The 11,448-nt window shown below is 40.9% G+C and overlaps 1 protein-coding gene across 1 annotated transcript in view; it reads left to right on the top strand.

The window, feature by feature from the left end:
* Window positions 1-1,603: 1,603 nt before the first annotated feature.
* OCA2 (OCA2 melanosomal transmembrane protein) overlaps window positions 1,604-11,448 on the top strand; it is a gene marked incomplete at both ends in the record, with an annotated part of 181,872 nt that continues 172,027 nt past the window's right edge. The window contains one exon of the mRNA XM_082333762.1: window positions 1,604-1,872. Coding sequence (XP_082189888.1) covers window positions 1,604-1,872 — 269 coding nt within the window. The remainder of the gene's footprint in view (window positions 1,873-11,448) is intronic.

Here is an 11,448-nt window from a genome sequence, read left to right as displayed (position 1 = left end):
AGAGAGCTTCCGTCCTCTTTGCAGGGAAGTAGTGGGATACTGTGATGACGTCGTCCCTGAGCCTTCTATTCTCCAGGGAGAAAAGACCTAACTCATTCAGTCTTTCCTCACAGGGCAGGTTCTCCAGCCCTTTGATCATCTTCATGGCCCTCCTTTGGACTCCCTCCGTTCCGTCTGCATCTTTTTTGAATTGTGGGGACCAGACACAGTACTCCAGCTACTGTGTAATGATGGGAAGAGTCAAGTTAGTCAATCTGCTTGTAAAGACAGGTGAAGAAGATTAGGATATGAGAACTAAGGGCATTGGGAATAGAAAGAAAAATAAATGCAGGACTGGAGAACGAAATGCCACCTGGGGAAATTATGATTTAGATCTGGCTAGCAAGTCTGCCTTTGCTTGGAACCAAGATCTGCATTTGTGGTGACTTGTATGTTCAGTCTTTTCTCTTAGGAACCTCCGTTCCCTTCTAGCCTGCAGAAGTCCATAAGAGCTCAAAGCTGCACAAAGTAATCATTAGCTTTTTGTTATTTCTGCTTCTAGTGATTTCTCCTGCTGGGACCAAAGCAGAGCCTATTTCCTATTACTGTGCTATTTTTGCCCCACAGCCCTGCAGGTCTATTGGCGTGTCCTGTGCTGAGGTCTCTGCAGGGAGGAGCAGGTATGTGCTCCAAAAAGGCTGCTCTCCCCTGCTGCAGGGACGTCGGGAGGCTGACGGGCCCGTTTCCTGAGCTTGTGCTGTCCTCTGCGGTGGCTTTGACACTATGCTGAAATATTCATATGATTAGACTCCACAGCGTGTGTTTAAGACAGGCTTTAACTCAGCCTTTGCATCTGATTTGTGCACTTTGTGGGATTCTGAAGTGTTTTTTATAGCTTTTCACGCTGAATTTTAATGATGAGAGTATAAAAGCTTTTTGACTGTTATGCACTAAATTTTATTATAATCATCATTAATAATCATATAATAGAATCTAATTTTCATCAAGGTTTGATTCACATTTCATAAATGCCACTGGCAACTGCTGAAATGGCATGTTGTCTTCATAAAACTCGAGTTCTTGTTCTGCTTAACGAGGGGCCATCAGCTGTGGCAAAGCTTCAGGGAGACTGTGGCTTTCCGAGGGAGCCTGTGGGCTGGGAGGAGAGCGGTGGCTTTGGCAGGGCTGCTGCCACCGCAGCCATGGAGAAAAGTTGTGTCATGGTGGTGAAACAGTGCTGTTATAAGCTGGGAAGATGTTCTGCACCAGTGGCTCTTACGTTTCCAATGCGGAGATGATTTTGGCTTATTCTATGGGATAGGCCAGTGCAAGTTTCTGGAAAATTTATGGGAGAAAATCATGGTAAACATGGAAGAAGTAGAAAAGCCATCTCTTTATGTATTTCAATGGCTTTTATAATGGCTAATTTTGAAGTTGCAGAGAGGTTTAAAACATTGGAATTATTCTTAGTGGAAATAAAACAAGAGAAATATCCAAAGGTGCACAAAAAATCTTCTGCTTGGCATTTTTAACACGCTTGTACTGAAGTAAACATCGAGTCAATTCAATTTAGTCCTAATATATTTGTTTTCGCTTTCTTTAGGAGAACACCCCCCAGGGACAGATGTACTTGGATAACAAAGATGACAGTACAATTTCTAGACAACAAGAGATGGAGCTGAATCGGACATCTTTACATCAAGCCAGTTTATCTGCAAAGGCGGCAGCGAAACCGGTGACCAGAAGTTGCAATGAGCTGCGGCTATTAAAAGAATATCATGGCATGGTAGCGAGTCTTGGAGAGCCACAGACCTTGTGTGAAAAACCAGCAATAGGCGGGGATGGCTGCATTGCTCTGAGGAAGGATTTCACTTCTGTACCCATGGAGGGAAGGTAAAGAATAAGGACAAACAGAATATTTTTTCTCCTAATCTAAATAAATTTTTATTTCTTTGCAGAGCAGGTATGTATGTTCATTAAGTGAATGTTTTTTCTCCCACGTAGAGAACAGGAAGCTTAATGGGACATCAGAGCAGTCTTAATTGCCATGGGGGTTCATGGATCACCAGATTTCTGACCTAATCTCAGCTTTAATAGCAGCCATGGGCCAATTTTGCTGTGTTTTCAAGATCAGACGCATGGCTTTTCTTCCCTACTTGGTGTCACCAAGTGTCATAAAACACAGAGATAAAGAAGTTTTCATGTTCCACCCCTCACCTCTTTCAGAAAAATGCATCGTAAGGCCGTAAACTGAATCACTATGGCTAAGACTGGGAACACTAAAATGGCACTAATAATGCAACCGTGACAGTTGACACACCACATATCAAGTGTACAAGGAGTGTGTGCTTCTTGTGTATCCTTTCCTGCATCAGCAAAGGTACAGGTTTGGGGGCAGGGGTGCTAGTCTTTCCTGTTGCGACAGATACAACATCAGCAATTATATTTGTAAGTGTTTAGAAATATTTTATAAACCCCAAAATATTGCAGATGGCTTTTTAAACCTTTCTTGTTCACACATTCAAGTTGTTAAACCCCTTTGGTAGCAGGATGGAGCAAGCTTTGCACCAGCAGCAATCACAGCACATGAAAGGCAGCCAGGGTGGACTGTCAACCATTTAGAGTAGTTTTGAGAATTTGTAGAGGTGACTTGACAGAGCCTAAAGCGAGAGCAATGTTGTACCTAATCTGAGCTCCTGCAGAGCACAGGCCTTGAAATGCTGCCTGGGAAATTCTGCACAGAGCAAGATGGCTTACACTGCAATGGTGAAGTAGAGTGCTAGCACAATTTCTAGAACCTGATGCTGGAGACTTTCTTTGTGCTGCTACAAGTCAGGAAAAAACATGGTGGATTTCAAAGCAGTTTAATGTTTAAATCAGATTACTTTTTAAAATTAATAAAAATTAACTAAACATAAAAATACAACTTATTTAATTGCTTAATTAAAGTAGATCAGAAGTGTAATGCAGATCAGAATCCTGGTTAAATCTTACCTGTAGTCAGCTAGACTTTTCAGTGAAAGAACAAAATTTTCTTTTTATTTTTCTCCCTCCCTCTTCTTCCTGTGGTTTTCCATGGCTGTTTGGGTAGGGTGAGATGTGCAGTCCCAGGGGCTCCCCACAGTTCTGAACATCGTGGTCACATCCCTGAATTGCTGGGAAGGGCTGAGGTCTGTTCTGTGCCCCTGCATCTCATTTAGAAGGAAATCTGCTTATACGGGGAGCAAAGGATGTTTGGGGCATTTTGGTAAGTTCCCTGATCTGGGCAAGGGGGAGCCAGGCTAGCTGGATGATCTTTGCTGCACCCCTTACTTACCTACAGTGTAAGTGTGCCCTATAAGTCTACAGCAAACCAAGTCAAGGTTTTCTGTGCATCCAAAAGTATTTCTGTCAGAGTGAGAACTGGAAATCATTATAGCTATGCTTTCCAAATATTAAAAAAATAATCAAATTGACAGCTTGACCGCAAAAGCCATGTAAATCCTTTAGAAATGATTTTTGGAGTATTTGAAGGTTTGTTGTGTTGACTAAGGGTTTTACTGACAGAATGAAATCTTGTAAAAGTTCTTCAGTTCAGCATGTGGCAGGAGTGAGTTGCTGTCACCTTGTTTTGAAAGACCACAGTAGAGTACAACATGTATGTGAGGATGAGAGGCAGGCAGGGGAAAGGAAGGACTGAGTGCATCTGGAGATAAGGTTTTTCTCTTGTGGATTCACATATATGTCTTGCTACAGGTGTGTTTGCCAGTGTTATTTGCTGTCCCATTAATGATCCTGGTACAGGAACAAAACCCGTGATTGTGTTCTTATGGAGCAGCTCTTACCCTTCTGGCTAAACGTCTTCCTGTTATTTTCCAATGGATGATAGGAATTTTTGTACCGGTGATACAGAACTTACTGTGAACCTATGAACCACAGTTTGGAAATCATGGTCACAGGTGCCAGAGATGAAAAATACCAAATCATGGGTGAGCCCACCTTCCTGCAAGTGCAGGCAGTAGCTCCAGGTCTTTTGGTAACACCATTTTCCTGTTGAGGAAACTGTAGTCACTGTGTGTGATTTACAAATAGATGTACAATTAAAGAGCCATCCCCATGCCCCCTTACAGACAAATGTATATCTAATCTTCTATAGTAATATATTAGGGTCAGGAGAGTATCTCCTGAAATTTCTCCTTGTTGATCTTTACCTCTCTTGCTCCTCCAATACTGATTTTTTTTGCGTGGAGATGAATCTTATCTGGCTCTTCTCAGCATGTATTTTAGCCAATGTACATTAGGTGTAGTTAAAATACTGATGTGGTCTGTGTGACCCCTCTAGTATGAGTAATTACCCTTAAATCATTGGAACTACTCAACAGAATGCAGATAAAAACATGGATAAACCTTTGCAGACTCACGAGTTGTTTGATTAGTTTCATTAGAATGAGAATTAGCTTTTAATGTAAATTGTTCTTTTGCTTGCAAAGAAAACTACTAATGATTAAAAAAAAGAGGAGACCAAATCCTTTCTTTTTCTGCAAAGAGGTTCACTAAATTGGCATGTCTGTATGGTTTGTTTTAATGAATATACTTAACTTAAATTGCTGAATTATATTTCAAGGATAAGATTCCCAGGTTCTCTAAATTGTTCAAACATACACTGAGACAAGACTTTCCAAAGAATCTATTTAACAGAACAGGGGATTTATCTCAGTTGCTAAAATTACCTTTAAGAAAATGTTCTTGAGTTAACCGGGCCCCTTTTCCCAGGGAGACAGATGTCCACCCTATTCTGGACTGAACATTTCCATTCGACTTCAGTGCAATCCTGCAGGTATTTTGTGGTTGGTGTGTGTATTGTCTCAGGCTGCCTGCCTGTCAAAATGCCTTCTCATTTACTTTGCATATTGAAGAACAGTACCTTCTGACTCCAGCTTTTACTGCATTACTTTAGGCTCTCTGGGCTCTGTGTGAGGAGGTCTGGACCATCCACAGTGGTCACTCTAATGACTTTGTCTGTCCAGAGCATCCTTTGCCCTGAAATAAGCCTGCCAGTCTTCTTGTGAGCAACATATTTCCTCCAGTCCTGCTCACTGCAGGAAATGCAGGCGTGTGTCTGAAATGGACGATGGATGAGCTCCAGTGACATTTAGTGGGAATGCACCTGGCCTAGCTGTCCGTCTACACTGAACTGCATTATGCAGTGTAGTTTGGTCTATTGGAGATACAGGTTTTAAACTAGCGCAAAATGACAATGAAGTCTGGGTTTTGATTTTGCACTTTTCTCATTCTCCTCAGCCTTTAAACAATGGATTGACCAGGCTCTTTTTCATTACAGTCACATGAAAGTGGCTTTTGCAGTTAATAGACATTGGTCCGAGCCACCTTCCTGAGCCCCTTACCTTGCAGGAAGATTTCATGCTGCTCTGTGGCTGCATGGGCAATGCTCCTCAGGTCAGCCCTGACATCTCCTTTCATCATGTCTCTGCACGTACAGGATATGGCCACAAAAAAGACCCCTCGGTTGCCTTGGTCTCATCAGCATCAGTGCTACTTCCATGGGTAAAGCCTAACGCTGTGGCTTTATATCAATGAAATCTGAAATCCTCCTTTGTGATCCTCAGGAAGGGGGTGAAGTCAGCTGTTTTCCACTGAGGAGTTAGTGAGCCTCAAAGGCCATCTATAGAAATGAGATGAATAGTAATTCTTAATCCCATGTAACCAATTACTTTTTGTTGCTATTTAAAACTATGTTACTGAAAAAAGAAGGGCATTAATTGGAATATAAAAGTGGCGGGAGGTGGTGGAAGAGAGGGGTAATAGAGTAACTAAACCCTGTGGCATTCTTTTCATATTGCCTTTTGGTCCCTTTCTTTCTTTGATGTAATTGCTGGCTGTACCTCTTTTAGGGGGTCAGATCATAACATTATCTTCTCAGGAAAAAAAAAAGGTTGGCAGTTGTGCATTCATTATGTCATGAACTTTTCATGAGAAATTAGGCTGTGAAAGGAAGGTGATGAAACCAAGCTCTAGCATTACTCCACTGAAGTTATATTTGGATGAATTTGGCCCTGGAATTTGCTAGTCATTTAATATGATAGTCCTTGAAAGTATTTTTCTTTAATCTTTGTGCCTCATTGAGAAGATTAATCTCTGAGATAACAAAAAATAACATCTTTTTTTGAATCTGCTTGAATTTGTGTTTCATCAAGCAAAACTATTTCTCTCAGCATTTCTCCTGTCTCTCAGTTTCACTTATGTAATGCTCACTTATGTAAGAAAAAGTAAAAACAATCAACCAAATCCAGCTCTTCCTTTGCCCTGAATCTGTGGTCCCAGGAACAGTAGGGAGATTGGTTTGCAATGAGAAAGTCAGTGAGTTAAAAATGTCTATTGAGTTCTTGCTTTGCAGCAACACAACAGAAAAATTGCAATTGTATTTCCTGTTAGCTGGAGAAGCTGGGAGAGGATAAGCTATTGTATAGTGAGAAGTCAATATGAAAGTGAAGTTATGCCTTTAGCAGTAAGGGATTATAAATATCAATTTTGATTTTTAATTATGTTGATGTATTGTTACTTTTAAAGGACATTTATGAGACTTAGAATTAGATGTCAAGAAGACATGGTTACTGTCTAAATAAGTAAAATTTATGTGACAATTTAAAAGCTTCTTCAGACAGGGGAAAAAGACTGAGAAAAAAAGAACTCAAAAACATTCAAAATACATTTTTTGTGTGTCCTAAGACTAATTTTGATCTTTGGCTATTAGAATAAAATGGGATCATCTTCTGTTCAACAGTCAAACAGAGAAAGCAGTTATTTTCACATCATAATTGCATGTTTGTGTAGGAACCATTCTGATTTTTCATGTCAATCACACAAATATTAGAGAAGAGTCCAGGACAGATAGATGACTTCACAGCAAACTGTCACATTCATCGTTCTCGTGTGGCTTCTGGTGATCTTGCTTGCTGCCTGAATGGTGACACTTCTGTCTTTCTTTCCAGTTCTTATTTGTAGTGAATGTTTCTGAGTTTTGATTCCCCTTGAGAGTCTTTAAATGCTGTGACACTGCAGTGAACAAATAATATCAAAGAAGTTTTAAAGTCACAACTCTACTAATTAATTGATTTAATTTGGTTCATTTGATTTTGAATATACTCTCTCCAACATTTGTTGCTAATATGGAGGCATGTGGTTGCAACATGAGCAAGCTGGGCATGGGACTGCTGAAACTCTCTTAGCTCAGATTACAGCTCCCTGCTGTTGCCCCTACTGCATCATAAAATATCATTCAAAACCTGAAAAACTCAAAAAAAGCAATAAGCAGCTCTAGCAAGCCTCTAGCTTGAATGGTAGGAAGTATAACAGAAAGACATTATGCACAACAGTCAAATAAATAAGTTATTGGAAAGTTCTGCTGCCCCCTTCTAACTCGCTGTTCCCCATTTCCTGGAAAAAAAACATCTTGGAACGGTAATGGAAGGAAGACTGAAATGTGGTTCTATGGCGTAACTTAAGGAGAGTGTTTGGCTTCATTTGAGCTACATTTGATGTGTGTTCAGCAAAAGACTGATTTTAACTTAGTTTCTGCTGTTAATGAAACATACAGACACAGACCTTACTTGTGATAATTTTCCCTGTGTTCAGAGTTATTTAATTTCTCTGTTGTTGTGTACTATTCATCATCTCAGTGCTTATTTCTTATAATTATTCACAATATCTCAGATTGGTCATGTACTCCAATTTCTGTTCTGTCATGAGCAGACTAGAACCATAGCACTCCCATGTAGCCACTCAAATGGTTTTTGATTCTGACAGGACATTTTGGTAAACAAAAATCCACCACTATTAATTTTTGTTTCTAAAAGTGCTCTGTTGAAAGAATTAGGGGGTACTAATTAACTGCCTCACACTTTTCTCACTGTCAGGCTAAAAAGTGAACTCAGCACTGAGTGAAAAATTTGTAATGTACTAACCTCCAAATACCAAATGTTTCAATTGAGTTGCTGTGACATTGCACAAAACTGTTGAATTTTGCAAGCAGCTGCTCTCTTCCTAATGGTTAATAATATGGCTATGTGGGGTTCATCTTCGTTAGACCTCTTAGGCCAATTTTGGAAAGATTCCAGTAACATACAAACTTCAATCCTCTTTGGGGTTGGACAGCTGTTTCCTCATGTAAACCTCTGTTTAAACATGGGAAAGCTTTTAATGTCAGCAATGATTTTTTTACATTATAAGGTTGAAGGGTTAAGCCAACCAGACAGCCAGACTTTGAAAAGAAATGTGTTGCACAGAGGCAGTCACAGTTGAGCAGGAGGGCATGCATGGGGCTTAAATAGCTGCCGTGAGGAGTAGCTATCAATGTAAGATGAAGCAAATAACTCAGTTACTCAGTATCCCTCAGTGAAGATTTTTCTTTGAAAAACTGTTCCATATGCTTCAATCCTGGCTGATGTGCCTATGTGCAGGTGGCAGCTCTGACATACTAAACGATTCATGGGAATCAGAACTTTGCACTAGCAGGTGGTCAAATTATACTAATTAATAAGAATTCAGTTTTGTCCCAATTTTCCACCATGTAGGTGTGCAAAAGCTTTATGTGGGGAAGAACAATTGAGTCTTTTCTGACAGTGTCTGGGGGGAAGGAAAACAAAGCATTGGAAATCCACAGCTCTTACATGTATTGCTGCATCAGGTGGACATGCAGATAGGCAGCCACTGCAGCGCTGCTGTTGGGTGGTAAATGGTCTGCATGATAACGTGGCAACTTTTCCATGGGCCCAGGCCCTGCGGTTGAAGGGCAGAGCAAGACAAAACCTGAAAGTGCAGCCAAAGTCATTGAGAAAGGGAGTCATGGAGAGGGATCTGATGTTTGACAGTGAGTTTGGACCATTTAGCTTTACGGCTTGAACCTCAGTATGCCTGAAGTAGGGCAGGAGCCCATGAACTTTGCAGAGCATAGGAGGAGAGAGCACAGGACAAGGGCAGCTTGGTTTCATGGTCCAATCAAAAAAGAAGTAATGTCAGTGGGGGTCCCTTATTGTAAAAGTCCTGTAGGAGGTGGAAGTACAATCTCCATTCTGCTCTGAGGGATAGTAAACACATAGAATCATAGGATCGTTAAGGTTGGAAAAGACCTTTAAGATCATCGAGTCCAACCATTAACCTAGCACTGCCAAGTCCACCACTAAACCATGTCCTCGAGCACCACATCCACCTGTCTTTTAAATACCTCCAGGGATGGAGACTCAACCACTTCCCTGGGCAGCCTGTTCCAATGCTTGACTGCCCTTTCGGTGAAGAAGTTTTTCCTAATATCCAACCTAAACCTCCCCTGGCGCAGCTTGAGGTCATTTCCTCTCGTCCATACCTCCTAACTCTTGAGTAAGTGTATGAGCCACCAGGATCCAAGGCACTCTTATTTTTTTCTTTACTCTTTCAATTTATCAGTCTAAATAAATAATGAAACATCAATTGAAACAGCAACTTTAACTCAGGTATTCTACTTTCTCAGTAAATTTTTTGATAATCAGCATTGTTTTGTTTATCTCCTCCTCTTGCTTCTTCTTCTAGCGACTATTATTTTGTTGAAAGTGTAAAGGCCTGAAGAAAGAGGAGAGGAAGGGCTTGCAGGCTACTGTCTTTCCTAGTAGTCAGGGTAGTCAGGTGGAGCTTGGGTAGCTTAGTTCATACTGAGCATTTGCCCAAAAATATTGCCTCAGCCTCTTCCCAGACTACTGGAGAGCTGCTGCCAAGCATGGAGGGCGGAGAGAGGACTCTGAGACAGGGGTAGAAGGGGAAGCATCTGGAAGGTGAGATATAAATAAAATGTAGAGACAGTAGGAATGGTGAGAAGGATGAATGGAAACCCTTCCATGTGGCTACAGAGGGACACTGGGTAAAGCTGAAATACTGTGTGAAATATGGGGTGAGAGCAGGCTGTAGTGAGCTATGGAGTGAATTAGATAAAAGCAAGTTAATGCCATGGTTGCACGCCAGACTCTGATGCAATCATTCCTCAGTTATGATAAAAAAGTCCTAACTCCACACAAAGCTGCAGTTAACAAAAGAGTACAAAACTGTCAGTCCCAAACCTTGAAGTGAGCCAGCTGAGTTAGTGGCACTTCTTGCTTACCCTGAATGCCTTGCACTAGTGAGTGCTTGCAGCTTGATCTTCCAAACAAAACCAAGACGTGTTAACAAGATAAAAACATGGAAGGCCATGATCCCTCAAAAAATAAAAATCCCACCCTGCAAGGGGTACAGAAAGAAACCTCTCCTTCCTTTCTTTCTTTTTTTTTTTTTTATTTTTTTTTTTAAATAGCTTACTGCTAGGAGCAGATGTTTTAAAGCATAGTTCTGCCTAGTGATAGAGATGTGTTTCAGTCTGCCCAACACTTTAAATGTCTCTCCCATTAGAATTAATTAGCATCAGAATGGTTTATCCTCTTGTGTTACAAGCATGGGAAATTATTCCTCAGCCACAACAAAAATTTCCAGGATAGTGGTGGTCATACATTTAAGAACTGACGTTCATGTTAAATTCAATGTAGTTGATGGAAAAATGGATTAATGCAGATGGAATAAATTAGCCGGTGAATTAAAAAAAAAATAGGGTCACAGTCTGTAGTCTGGCAAATCATATGGCTTTTTTTAAAACCTGCTATTTGTAAGGAGCTCAAGTGATTTACTCTCTGAAATACAGCAAAAGCTGATAAATGAGTCACCAAAATGCTTACAGACAGTGACCAAGCAAGCAATTCTCTGCTTGAGAGGTACTAATGGGACTGCAGGGGCAACCTGCAATAATTGTGCTAATGGACCAGCAGAAGTCAGAGACCACGTAGAGCTCTGTCCACAGCAGGTCGGAGCTAAGTCAAGGACAGCACAGTGAGCTGGAGCCAGGTCTGTCAGAACTGGGTAGGTTCAGAATTAATGCACTTGGATTTCTTTTTTTTTTTTTTCCCTTTGCACACATTTTATATGATTTCTTTTGAGCAGGGTGAGATAGAAAACAGATTGGCAGTTACAGCAACCCACAGTTTTCAGAAGTGCAGCAGAAGATACTGACTCAGTACTGTCTGTGAATTAGCATCATTCAGAAGCAGCTGTGAAAGGCTGAAGGTTTTGCTCACACTTTCTGAAGTACTCCCTTTTCCATGCTAGTCAGTAAGGAGAGTAGACACAGTCCATCTGCCACTCACTCCCTGGTATCCTTGAGCAGAGTTTTTGTAAGAACTCCCTTGCCTGGAATGAAGCTCTGGCAATGGTGGAGTATGAAATCATTTCTCTCGGATGGCCAAGCTGGCAGGTATATTGAACTGGTATGTCTGGCAGGGCATTGCACTTGCTGTTTGAGGAGGAAGTGCTATGCTGTTGATGAATTTATTGTAAGAAGTCTAGTCCTGGATTAATAGAATATGTCCTTGGATAGGGTAGGTAAATATTTCACAGTGACTTCTCCACCCACTCTTGTGGTCT

Source organism: Platalea leucorodia, assembly GCF_965183815.1.
Source record: "Platalea leucorodia genome assembly, chromosome: 2".
NCBI lineage: Eukaryota > Metazoa > Chordata > Aves > Pelecaniformes > Threskiornithidae > Platalea > Platalea leucorodia.
Note: the sequence above shows the minus strand (reverse complement) of the source record. Positions and strands in the feature narration are given on the sequence as shown.